The sequence below is a fragment of the Osmerus eperlanus genome, chromosome 19, assembly GCF_963692335.1.
Source record: "Osmerus eperlanus chromosome 19, fOsmEpe2.1, whole genome shotgun sequence".
Lineage (NCBI taxonomy): Eukaryota > Metazoa > Chordata > Actinopteri > Osmeriformes > Osmeridae > Osmerus > Osmerus eperlanus.
This window is the reverse complement of record NC_085036.1, coordinates 5,531,001-5,544,044: the sequence shown is the minus strand read 5'-3', so window position 1 is coordinate 5,544,044 and position 13,044 is coordinate 5,531,001. Positions and strand designations below refer to the sequence as shown.

General features: G+C 47.9%; 1 protein-coding gene across 1 annotated transcript in view; it reads right to left on the bottom strand.

The window, feature by feature from the left end:
- Positions 1 to 13,044, bottom strand: part of LOC134039177 (protocadherin Fat 3) — a 50,655-nt gene that overhangs the window by 27,618 nt on the left and 9,993 nt on the right. The window contains exons 7-15 of the mRNA XM_062484882.1: positions 6,293 to 6,354; positions 4,333 to 4,647; positions 4,035 to 4,245; positions 3,839 to 3,910; positions 2,658 to 2,791; positions 2,189 to 2,464; positions 1,499 to 1,709; positions 874 to 1,088; positions 419 to 577 (exon numbers count right to left, since the gene is read on the bottom strand). Of these exons, the coding sequence (XP_062340866.1) occupies positions 419 to 577; positions 874 to 1,088; positions 1,499 to 1,709; positions 2,189 to 2,464; positions 2,658 to 2,791; positions 3,839 to 3,910; positions 4,035 to 4,245; positions 4,333 to 4,647; positions 6,293 to 6,354 (1,655 nt within the window). The remainder of the gene's footprint in view (positions 1 to 418; positions 578 to 873; positions 1,089 to 1,498; positions 1,710 to 2,188; positions 2,465 to 2,657; positions 2,792 to 3,838; positions 3,911 to 4,034; positions 4,246 to 4,332; positions 4,648 to 6,292; positions 6,355 to 13,044) is intronic.

Here is a 13,044-nt window from a genome sequence, read left to right as displayed (position 1 = left end):
TTTCCATTTACACGTTCAAATCTAAATTTCTAAATCTTTTTCCTCGGAAAACAAATCTCATCAATTCTGTCCCGTGCGTTTTGCAATTACAACTGTCATTTGTGGACTTTCTGTTTGGTTCATGATTAGCTTCCTGTTTGGTTCAGGATTTACTGGTGTACTTGTAAATAAACAAACAAAACTTTAATGTGGAAAATCCTGTGATCTCTGAACAAGCGTGGATTTAGAAGTGAAACAGGGTTGGTGGTTTCTTGAATTAGATTCCGGAATCTTCTTATAACCCAAACTATTAGTGGCCAGTAGATTTACAGAACGTTGTCACTTGGAGTACATTTGTCTAATCACACTCATAATTTAACTATAAGCTAAGATCATTATCTATCAATATATATAATAAAAAGGCATAAAGTAGACACACCTCAAAGTCGAGTATTTTGCGTGTGGTGATGACACCGGTGTGGCGGTTGATCGTGAACTGGAATTCCTCGTTGCCCCCTGTGATGTCATATACCAGCGCTGAGCGGCTGAGGGCAGTGATGGTGGTCACGTATGTTCCTGGAGCCAAGTTCTCCATCACCTTCAACATGACATTTCATGATGATATAACATGAAACCAGGTCATACTATACTGTAGACAGCACATGCATGTAGTATGCGTTATCCAATCGTTTTATACCACCTATCCATCCCTCCATCCATTAATCCATCCATCTATCCATTCAACCATCCATTTATTCATCCATCCATCTACCCATCTACCCATTAATCCATCTACCATCCATTCAACCATCTAATCATTTAACCATCCATCTATCCGTCTATCCATCCATTCTTTTATCCATTCATCTGCCCTCCCTCCCTACTTCCCCTCACCTCGGCCTGGTACTCTCTCTGGGTGAACTTGGGCAGGGAGAGGTCAGAGAGCGTGAGGGAGACGCGCACCGTGGCGGTGGCTGATAGCGGAGGGGTGCCGGCATCGCTGACACACACGGTGAGGATGTAGTAACCCACGGAGCTCAGGTCCAGGTCCCGGGCTATGGAGATGAGGCCCGTGGTGTTGTCTATGCCGAACATGCCACCAGAGTTCCCTGAGGGGTGGAGGGGAGGGGGAGGGGAGGGGGGCAGTCAGACGGAAAGTCAGTGAGAGAGAGAGTTAGAGAGCACGTGTCAGAGAGATTGGCAAGCAGGCAGGCAGGCAGTCAGACGGACAGACAAACAATCAGACTGACAGGCAAACTGACTGACTGACTAGAAGGCACAGTGCAGAACGTGAACTGTGCCTAGAGAAATCAACGATATTAGAGCGCAGCCGGGACAGACTCCACCCACTGCAGCCTGCACCTGAGATCCACAGTCAACAGTTCAGCTGCAAACCTCATACAAGTTACACATTGAAATGCTTCATATCCCGTAATATTAAAGACAAAATACAATTACAATCCCTAGGAAATGCTCTACTCGATGCTCCAGCCAGTCTGCTCCAGGCAGAGCCAGTTACCTGCTTCTATGGAATAGACGAGCTGGCCGTTGACACCAGTGTCTCGATCCAGGGCTGTGACCTGGAGGACGGAGGCCCCAGGGCCCGATGACTCATAGGCCACGGCGTCGTACACGGTGCTGGTGAAGTAGGGGATGTTGTCGTTGGAGTCCTCCACCGCCACCAGGATACGAGCCAGGTCCCTGTTGAAGGGGAACTCCTGGTCCTTTACCTATTGGGGAGGGGGGGAGTATGGGGGAGGGGGCAATGAGGAGAGGGGGAGAAAGATATTGAACTATGCTTTTTATCTCTCTCTCACAAATGCACTTTGTCCTTGACTCCCAAATATGCTTGCTACCATCTTATTTCCCTTCCCTCTTCCTCTCTCTGTCTCTCTCCCACCCTCTACCTAACCTCCCATTGTCTTCCTTTCTTACCACTCCCTCTTTCTGACGCAAACCTCCCTCCCTCTTCCCTCCCCAACCCTCTGTATTTCTCACTTTACCTGCCTCACCTCCCAACTTCCCCACTCCCACACTCACCCTTTCCCTCCCTCCCTCCCTCCCTCAGACCACCCCCCTACCTTTCAGCCCCCCCCCAGAACATGCCCCGCGCACCTCCTCACTCCCCCTCCCTCCCTCCTTCCCTTCCTCCCCCAGAACATTCCCCTCACACTCCCCTCCATCAGAACTGCCCCTCCCTCCTCCTCACCATGATCGTGAGAATGTGCTGGGTGCGAGCTTCGTAGTCCAGCCGGTCGGCAGTGTAGACCACGCCGGTCCCGGGGCTGACCCTGAACAGCCTCATGCTGGCCGGGTCCACGCTGCCGTGGACCGAGTAGCTGAGTCTCGCCCGTTCGTCCCTGTCCGACGCTTGCACCTGGAGTATCTCCGTGTCGGCAGGCGTGTCCTCCGACACGCTAAGGTCGTACGTGGGCTGGGAAAAGACTGGGGTGTTGTCGTTGCTGTCCAGGACTCGGATAAACACCTGGGGGAGGTGGGGTTGGGGGTGGTGGGTCAAAGGGTCAGGTTTATAACCAAAAGTGTTATTCTGTGTGTGCATACCTGGGTGTGTATGTGTGTTTCTTTGTGTGTGCATACCTGGGTGTATGTGTCTGTGTGTCCATCCTTGTGTTTCTGTGTGTGTGCGTACCTGCGTGTGTGTGTGTGTCCAGGTGTACCTGGGTGGTGGCGACGTTGGTCCCGTCAGTCACCTGGACCGTCATGTTGTAGACAGACTGCACCTCCGCATCCAGCGGCCTCGCTATCACAACAGTTCCCATGTCCAGCTGCAGCGAAAACAGGTCGAAGCCACCTGGTAGCAAACACACACATGCGTGTAAGTCAATGTGTGTGCGTGTGTGTTTGTTTCCAATGTGAGAGAATAAACATAAACACGCACACACATTGACTTACAGGCTTGCACACACACATGCACGTGCACACACATATAAGAACATACACCCGCAAGTACACACATGCACACACACACGCACTTACATACAGACACACACACACACATTGACAGCTCAGCTGGGTTTACCTCTCCCAGAATTCACACACCGAAACACTTCCTTTTTACACTTACTCTCCAGTAAGTAACAATAGTTCATAGTTACTTATTGAAGTGTAACTGTTCTGCCCAGCGGTGTGGGATTGTGAAGTCAATCGTTCTATAGCACAGTTCCATACAATCTTAGGCTTAGGATTGAGGGACATAGAAATGTCATCCAACCACCCCCGACCCCCCCCCCCCCCCCCAAACAAAACAAAAAAAAATTGTCTGTCTCTAGAAAACACACAAACTAAATATCTAGTCTTATCACTCTCAAACAGAGACCAGAAATCTGCATTCGATATGGGAGCTCTTTCCCTTCACCGCAAGCTTACAGGTTTCTCCATCCTGTCTGATTAGGGTTCTGGGTTCTCTGCGTTATTGGGTATTCAGTGCCAGCGCTGGTCTTCTCTCTGGTGAGAGAGAGGGGGGCTTAGAGTCCCTCTCGCGCTGGAATACTGATCGAGTCTGCTCCTTAGAACTACCAGAGCGTTGCAGGCTAGAGATTACCACAGGGATTTAGCATTAGCCATCCGATTGGAGGGCGATGGCCAATATAGCACGGCCACGCTGAGAAAATGCTTCTCCTGATTTATCCAAGAAAGTCTGGACTCTCATTTCTGTGTGAGGTATTCGTGAGAGTCTCCCTTACCGAAACGGCTAGACGTTTAAGGCACTTAGGGTTCTTGTGTACACAGTGGCCATCAAAAACAACATGGTGAGAGTTGGTAAATGGGCTCTAGTTGTGAATGAGGGTTATCTGGGAGAATGCAGAGCAGCAGCGACAGTTAGAGGGTTCTGTCAGACCTGTGTCAGCCGTGCAGTTCCTCCCACACCCGTTCTGAGGAATGTAGAACATCTCCCTGGCTGGCCTTCCTCCTTCACAGGAAACGAGGGAATGAGAGAAAGAGAGAGAAAGCGAGGTTAACCATCGTCATCGTTCAAAAATGCAAAGGCGCCACATGCATTTCCTTGAGTCGAACCCGCATTATCGTGACCTCACCGATGATGTCAAACCAGAGCGGTGCGGTTGTTTGGCTGACGGCAACAACGCCCACGGGCATGGCTACGGAGCTGGCCTCAGAGATGGAGAAGTTGTAGTACCTCTGTGTGAACACCAGGGGCACTGTGGAGGGCACGGGTTTGCGCACCCACTCAATCTCCAGTCTGGCAGTGGACCACAGCAAAGGGACACCATTGTCTATGGCCTTTATCTGGTTGGACAGGAGGAACATCAGTCAAACATCAGTGGGCGGGACACACAGCTTGTGAGACCCCCTGAAGCAGGATATGATCTGTACCGTGAGAGTGTCGTAACTTCCTGCCGTGACCATCTTTTTGGAGGACACCATAGCAGTCCTGGTGTCGATGGTGAACTTGCCCTCCTCGTTGCCAGTGACGATGCTGTATGTAATATTGGCGTTCTCTCCCTGGTCGCGGTCGAAAGCGAAGATGCGGTAGATAGGATCGCCGCGCTTGTTGCGGTCACGTTCGACCAAACTGATGCGGTAGGTGGACTCGGAGAAGGTGGGCTTGTTGTCGTTCTCGTCCAGGATGTGAACTATGACCCACACCGAGGACTGACGGGAAGCTACAGGCCCATCCATCACTGTCACCTGAGAACACACACATACACAGGCATTCAAAAACAGATATACACTCCCACACACACAGTCACACAAGATTTCAACTTCATCATTAGGCTATACATTGAGGTTGGGAAGATGTAGGTAGGTGTGTGTGTGAGTGTGTGTGTGTGTACGTGTGCATTTGTGTGTGTGTGTCCCTGTATTGCGCCAGGCCCACGTGGACCAAAGTCCACGGGCAATCTCCCTGTCCCATTGATCTCCGTGCTGACAGAGGTCTGGTCACTGATCAATAACAGCGGATGAGCCAGTGCTGCTGGCAACCCCCCAGACTGCTAAACAGATCAGAACCGACACACAAGGCTGTCCTGTTGGACCAGGAATTGGTTCTGAGCCGGGACTAAGTTGGGCTAGGTCCAAGGATGAGGCTGGGGCTTGGGATAGGGATGAAGATGGGGCTGGGGGCTAGGGATGGGGCTGAGGGGTTGAGGGGTTGAGGAAAGGTGGGGGTCAGGGATACTAAACCACTTCATTACATTCTCATCCTAACAGTTTGGTCTGTCATGCCTGGGTTTAATTTAGCTGACTCAGTTTTGCCCTGACAAAGAGAGAAATGATTAGTCTCTGTGTTTGTCTAGGTGTTAATGAATGCAGAAACAAGTCGGTCTCCAGACCAGCCAGGCGTGTAATAAAAACTGTCACAGAAGACCACATTAAACCTGCTTTCTTTAGTCTTAAACACTGTTTGGAGAAGCACAGGGTAAGAGGACACTGTCTAAGTGAGATGTGAGGTGTGTTTGTATGGTGTGTGTGTGCGTCAAAATGTTTGTCTCCCTCCCCAGAGGACTGTGTATCCCTCCAAGATCTCTGCAGCATACTTTTCATCTGCATGCGGAGGCGCAGCAGGATATGGTAATCACACACACACATCTGGGACCCAGCGCCTGCTCCTATCAGATGAGAGCAGAGCAGACCAGCTCCTTTCCACCTCCTCCTCCTCTTCCTCCTACCCCGACTCCTCCTCCTGCTCCTCCTCCTATTCCTCCAACTCCTCCCCCTCTTTCTCCTCCTCTTCCAGCTCACCTCCATAACCTCCTGCTCCTCCAAGTCCTTAACCTCCTGCTCCTCTTCAACCCCCTGCACCTCCTCCTCAACCTCCTCCACCCCTCAACCTCCTGCTCCTCCTCTTGCTCCTTAACCTCCACCTTCTCCTCTGACTCCCCCTCCTTCTCCTCCTCCTTCTCCTCCTCCTCCTTCTTCTCCTCCTGCCTCTGTCCTGAGCCGAGGAGATAACTGATGACAAACGACTCCAGTTTAGAAATACAGCCCGAAACACTTGGAGCCCGAACTGAGCTCATTTATCATAGTTTATATGAAGCCTGAGGGCAAAACAAGGCTGCATCTCTCTTTCTTTGTCCCTCTCTTTCTCTCTCTCTCTCTTTCTCTCTCTCTCAACACTGAACTGTCACAGGTGTCGGGGAACGATAAGGACCTTGGCCACTGCAGAAAAGGAGGAAATGAGGGTAAGGAAGAGAGGAGGAAAAAGGAAGGAAGGGACTAGATTAGGGACTAGGGAAGAATTCTGCCCCCCATGCGTTTATTACAGAGAACCTAGTCCTGCAATCTTGTAGCCTTTTTTTAGCCCCCCCCCCCCCCCCCTCCCTGTATAGCCTACCTCTAAAAAGTGTTCTGCTTGCTGCTCTCTGTCCAACTTCCTGGCAGTTGTGGTAATCAGACCTGAGGAACAAACAGAGGTACAGAAAAACAGTGTTGGAGTCAGAAGTACTTTTTCTTAAGAACAGGTGAGTGAATAACAACAATGTCTAGATGCCTTCTTGCCTTCTTGTCCCTTTGGGCCAGTAGTTAGTCAGTGTGTGTGTGTGTGTGTGTGTGTGTGTGTGTGTGTGTGTGTGTGTGTGTGTGTGTGTGTGTGTGTGTGTATGTGAATGTGTGTTTACATATTGTAATGTTTAGGTCTACATACATGTGTAGGACATGTAAACAATGAGGAACTGAAGGGCCTACTCACATCATTAGTCAGGGTTAAACATTTGCTTTATATTTTCCTGCATATTTACATTTACATTTAGTCATTTAGCAGACGCTCTTATCCAGAGCGACTCACAGTAAGTACAGGGACATTCCCCCCGAGGCAAGTAGGGTGAAGTGCCTTGCCCAAGGACACAACGTCATTTGACACTCTACTGGACCCCCTGCAGTTTTCCTACAGAGCCAACAGGTCTGTGGACGATGCAGTTAACATGGCCTGCCACTTCACCCTACAGCACCTGAACTCCCCAGCATCCTATGCCAGGATCCTGTTCGTGGACTTCAGCTCTGCCTTCAACACCATCATCCCCGCCCTGCTTCAGGACAAGCTCTCCCAGCTGAACGTGCCTGATTCCACCTGCAGGTGGATCACAGACTTCCTGTCTGACAGGAAGCAGTGTGTTAAGCTGGGAACACAAGTCTCTGACTCCCGGTCCATCAGCACCGGATCACCTCAGGGCTGCGTCCTTTCTCCTCTGCTCTTCTCCCTGTACACCAACAGCTGCACCTCCAGTCATCCGTCTGTCAAACTCCTGAAGTTTGCGGACGACACCACCCTTATTGGGCTCATCTCTGGTGGAGACGAGTCTGATTATAGGTGGGAAGCGGCCAACCTGGTGACCTGGTGCAGCCAGAACAACTTAGAGCTCAATGCTCTTAAGACAGTGGAGATGGTTGTGGACATCAGGAAGAACACAGCCCCACTCACCCCCATCACCCTGTGTGACTCCCCAGTCAACACTGTGGAGTCCTTCCGCTTCCTGGGCACTATCCTCTCCCAGGACCTCAAGTGGGAACTGAATATCAGCTCCCTCATCAAGACAGCACAACAGAGGATGTACTTCCTTCGGCAGCTGAAGAAGTTCAACCTGCCAAAGACAATGATGGTGCACTTCTACTCAGCCATCATTGAGTCCATCCTCACCTCCTCCATCACCGTCTGGTACGCTGCTGCCACTGCCAAGGAAAAGAGCAGGCTGCAGCGTATCATCCGCACTGCTGAGAAGGTGATTGGCTGCAATCTGCCTACCCTCGAGGACCTGCACACCTCGAGGACCCTGAGGCGAGCGAGGAAGATTGTGGCCGACTCCTCCCACCCTGGACACTCCCTGTTTCAGTCACTCCCCTCCGGCAGAAGGCTGCGGTCCATCAGGACCAATACCTCACGCCACAAAAACAGTTTCTTCCCTTCCGCTGTTGGCCTCTTCAACAAGGCCAAGGGACCACACTGACTCTAATGACTTCCTGCTTAAAACACACTGCTTTTTGCACTGCATTACAAAATTGTATCTTGTACATTTGTATTTTTTGTAATATTTGTATTTTTATATTGTAAATTACAGCTACTTATATTTTATTTTATTGTATATTTTATTTAATTCTAATTTAACTTAGTACTGTTAGTTTTATGTACCCTTAGTATAGATAGTCCACATATTTAAATTTTAGTTCCCTATATGTTTATTGTATGCACCTTCCTGCCAAAGCAAATTCCTTGTCTGTGCAAACTTTCATGGCGAATAAATCCCATTCTGATTCTGACACGGCCGGGAATCGATCTGGCAACCTTCAGATTACTAGCCCGACTCCCTCACCGCTCAGCCACCTGACTCCACAGGTGCACTCCACGTATTTGAAGAGGATTCAACCAGTGTAATACCCATTCACATAATCACGTCATCATGACAGTCCTGCTTTATCAGTTGCATCATATTCACACAGTGGTCACACACAGCTACAGTCTATTGTTGGTCACCACTATTTAAACAGACAGGTTTTGTCAACATGGTCACAAAATATTGCTTTTTGGTGTCCGGTCACATGGTCGCAGCCACTAGCGTTTGGTTCAACGACGTTGACGTTTGGGTCAACAAGACCTGCGTAGAGTTGTATGTACTGTTCTGACGAGGAGCATGTCCGACAGGGTTGAATCCGACTCTTGGTGCCTGCACAACCCAGTGGACATGGGATGGACATATTCACATCAACGCTCAGCCTTGTTTTACCCATGTTTCTAGGTCAGTGTGTAAGGGCTACATGAGATCATAGCCCGGGGAAGTATATTTGATCCGTTTCATCTTCCAGAACACACACACACACATAAACATACACACACACAGATATCTGATTCAAAAACCTTTTAGCTCCTCCACTCATGAAGCCTACAGTAAAGGTTGTAATACTTTTAGATCCAGCGCAGACATGAGACAGTGTAGGAAACACAACAGGTCCATTTTCTGATCAATAACCTGGACTACAAAAATGGAAAATAAAAAATGGAGGATTGGCTAGACTCGCTTGGTCCCTCCCCTCCCTGGACATCCATTGGCTGAGAGGGAGAGTGGTAGTGAGGTTTTAGGTTATCAGTTATCCGTATTTCAGATGGATTGGTGACAGCGTGTGTTTGAAGCATAAGGGCAGTAGGACAGTCTGTGGGTGGGACACACATACAGAAGTTCACACACACAGACACACACTCGGACACCCAGTCACACAAACAGGCAGAGTTGCATTCACAAGCGCTTACGGATGCACAAACACACAAACAAACACACATTGAAATAACCCTTTGACTTTGGCTTCATCCCATAAATGAATGGCCACAAAGTGTTTGTTTTGGAGCAGTCAGGTAGGATAATCACCTGATGTCATTACAAATGTCTGTACATACACACACTCACACAACACACACACACATCTGTGTCACATTGGACTGGCGGTGCGCTCCAATTAAAGAGATGAATCCAGAGCAGTGATCACATGCCACAGAGACAGTGGGTTCAGAAGAAGACCAACACAGATGATCTCACACCTAAGCATGAACCTCCGATGACCCACAATGTATGCACTCTGATCGAGAGGGGCCATCATACCGAACCAATCAGAAGCCACCAATAACCAATCAGAAGCCAAATGTATCTGCTCTGGTCTCTACATCCCCCTAGGGCATCATGCCTCAGTCATTCAAACAATACTTTACAACGTTATACCATACAGGGCCATATGCACACACACACCCATACAATACACACTGTTCGCATGGGTGACATTCATCTGCGGTGACATGGCAGTGACACAGGGCTGAAGAGCTTCACAGTCCACACCCCTGATCAATGAATAGATTGAATAAAGAGAGACACACACATGCCAGGGTAGATTTATGTGCTACTGCAGATCAACAAGCTAGGGCAACAACAGGAGCATTCTACACCACTCAGGCAGATATTCACCACAGCCAGGCAGTATGCATTATGCTATACATTATATGACTCTGCAAGGGAATACATGGAAAAGTCCCTGCCAAATGGAATGCGTCATCTATACTAGTGTCTATGGGGATGGTGTCCCGAGGCAACAATACAGTACAATTCCCTGAAATTAACTGTCTGTCTGTCTGTCTGTCTCTGCCTGCATGCCTGCCTGCCTGCCTGCATGCATGTCTCTCTCTCTCTGTCTGTCTGTCTGTCTGTCTGTCTGTCTGTCTGTCTGTCGGTCTGTCTGCCCGCCTCTTTTCCTTACAATACTACAATACTTTGACACGAAAGTTAGATATGAGCTTGATAAATTCACATCAAAGAAAAAAGAACATATCTAAAATGCATAACACACACATTACAAACACAACTAGAGAGGGTACAACTTCTGGGGAAATTGTAGGGTGTGCTTGCTTGCGTCGGTTGTAAAGGGGTTTTAATGAAATTTTTACAACTAATATTCCTGTATATTTTATATAAAAATGCATAGGGCCTACTTATTATTTATAAATATTACATAGATTTAAAAGCATCTTTTTTTTGCTGCTCATTTACAACTCAAAATACGAGTGAAGTGTAGAATGAAATATGATGTCTTCTCATTTCCCCTGCAAGAGGCAGCCTCATAGGTGAATCAAAACGAATAAATTTGGCAGACCGGTGTAAAAATTGACCTAATCTCTATGACTTAAACGTCCTTTCATGTGTTCCCTTCTCGTGATATTTTCAGGCATTTAGCCTACTCATATTGCATTCATTCATTAATAAAGAACCCCCTTTGAAGATTATTCTACGACGTTACCGGCAGTATAAGATGGAATCGCGATTCAAACAGTACCATCTGCTAACTGAAAATATGCCCCCAAAAACGTAAATGAGCTTGACATTTATTTAGTGGAAAATCGCTCATTCGTAAAAAGCTCACTGGTAGCGATCATTGTCAGTAACAACGCAAAATGCTATATAGCCCTGTGTGGAGAAGCTGCCCCGGTAAATTCTACTACTACAGACAGTACAGTACTAGACTACTGCTGTGTTCGTCTTGGTAGCGATTGCGTTGGTTGAATTCGATTTAACATTCCGTTGTACGGTTCAGGCTGAAATTAATTATTTTCATGAACAGATTGACAAAGTTTAGGCTGTGGCAATGAAGTTCAGGTTAGTAGTCAGATAGTTTCACCTATTGAAAGACTTTTGATTTAAGTAAGGGGAGTGCCTACTTCCTTAATAATATCAGCTAATATTGTACATTACATTTCACAATTGTGTTTCACATCACAATGTAAAATTAGTAAATAGTTATCACCCTGGCCTCTTTGCTTGTGGCGTTTCTGCAGCTGCTTTGCAGTAACAGTGCGTTCACACTGCAGCGGAGCGGGCGGCGCGTGGCGTCGGCTTCCAATTCATTTTCAATGAAACCAGGCGTTGACGCTCGCGTAGGGCATTGTGGGAAGGCGAGCGGAGCGGAGCGGAGCGTTGCAAGTTGGATTTTCTCAACTTTATGTAAATGAGGAGCGTGAAAACGCTAGCGTTGGCCAATCGGATTGTTTTCTTGTTTCTTGTAACGTAGCAACCTTTGGTCATGATAAACATTTCTAGGTTTCACAATTTCAAGATGGAGGAGAAACTTTTCGTATGTGTCTGCACACCCAGTTCTGTTCAGAACAAAGTTACTAATGTGACGAGCCTGAATTTAAAGATTACATTAAACTAATAATGCATGGTGCATGGTTGCCGATGTCGTCATTGTTCCTAATGTGTTTTTATAGCCTACTTTTAAATGTAGTCGTCACATTACGTGACTGTTCTGTGCCACTGCTAGCTCGCTAGCCCAGCCTACAAACGACTGGTTGAGTGACCGGTGGCGTAACATGTATTCTACTGTCATCTTGCACTAGTAAAATCTTGCACTTACATAAATGTTGTGTAAAAGTGGTATTTTGATCGATATTGTGAGTACATGAACCCAAATCTGCACGCTTGGCCATGACTACAACAGTGACCTTAGAGAACTTAACTTGTCTAACACGCCCCCGAGCGTGGTGTACTGTGGGAAGGCAAGCGGTGCAGAGCGTTAAAAAACGCTGCAGTGTGAACGCAGCGTAACAGTGCGTTCACACTGCAGCGGAGCGGGCGGCGCGCGGCGTCGGCTTCCAATTCATTTTCAATGAAACCAGGCGTTGACGCTTGCGTAGGGCATTGTGGGAAGGCGAGCGGAGCGGAGCGGAGCGTTGCAAGTTGGATTTTCTCAACTTTATGTAAATGAGGAGCGTGAAAACGCTAGCGTTGGCCAATAGGATTGGTTTCTTGTTTCTTGTAACGTAGCAACTGTTCGTCATGGTAAACATTTCTAGGTTTGACAATTTCAAGATGGAGGAGAAACTTTTCGTATGTGTCTGCACACCCAGTTCTGTTCAGAACAAAGTTACTAATGTGACGAGCCTGAATTTAAAGATTACATTAAACTAATAATGCATGGTGCATGTTTGCCGATGTCGTCATTGTTCCTAGTGTGTTTTTATAGCCTACTTTTAAATGTAGTCGTCACATTACGTGACTGTTCTGTGCCACTGCTAGCTCGCTAGCCCAGCCTACAAACGACTGGTTGAGTGACCGGTGGCGTAACATGTATTCTACTGTAATCTTGCACTAGTAAAATCTTGCACTTACATAAATGTTGTGTAAAAGTGGTATTTTGATCGATATTGTGAGTACATTAACCCAAATCTGCACGCTTGGCCATGACTACAACAGTGACCTTAGAGAACTACAACTCTGTATTAACTTGTCTAACACGCCCCCGAGCGTGGTGTACTGTGGGAAGGCAAGCGATGCAGAGCGTTAAAAAACGCTGCAGTGTGAACGCACTGTAACAGTGCGTTCACACTGCAGCGGAGCGGGCGGCGCGCGGCGTCGGCTTCCAATTCATTTTCAATAAAACCAGGCGTTGACGCTCGCGTAGGACATTGTGGGAAGGCGAGCGGAGCGGAGCGTTGCAAGTTGGATTTTCTCAACTTTATGTAAATGAGGAGCCTGAAAACGCTAGCGTTGGCCAATCGGATTGGTTTCTTGTTTCTTGTAACGTAGCAACTGTTCGTCATGGTAAACATTTCTAGGTTTGACA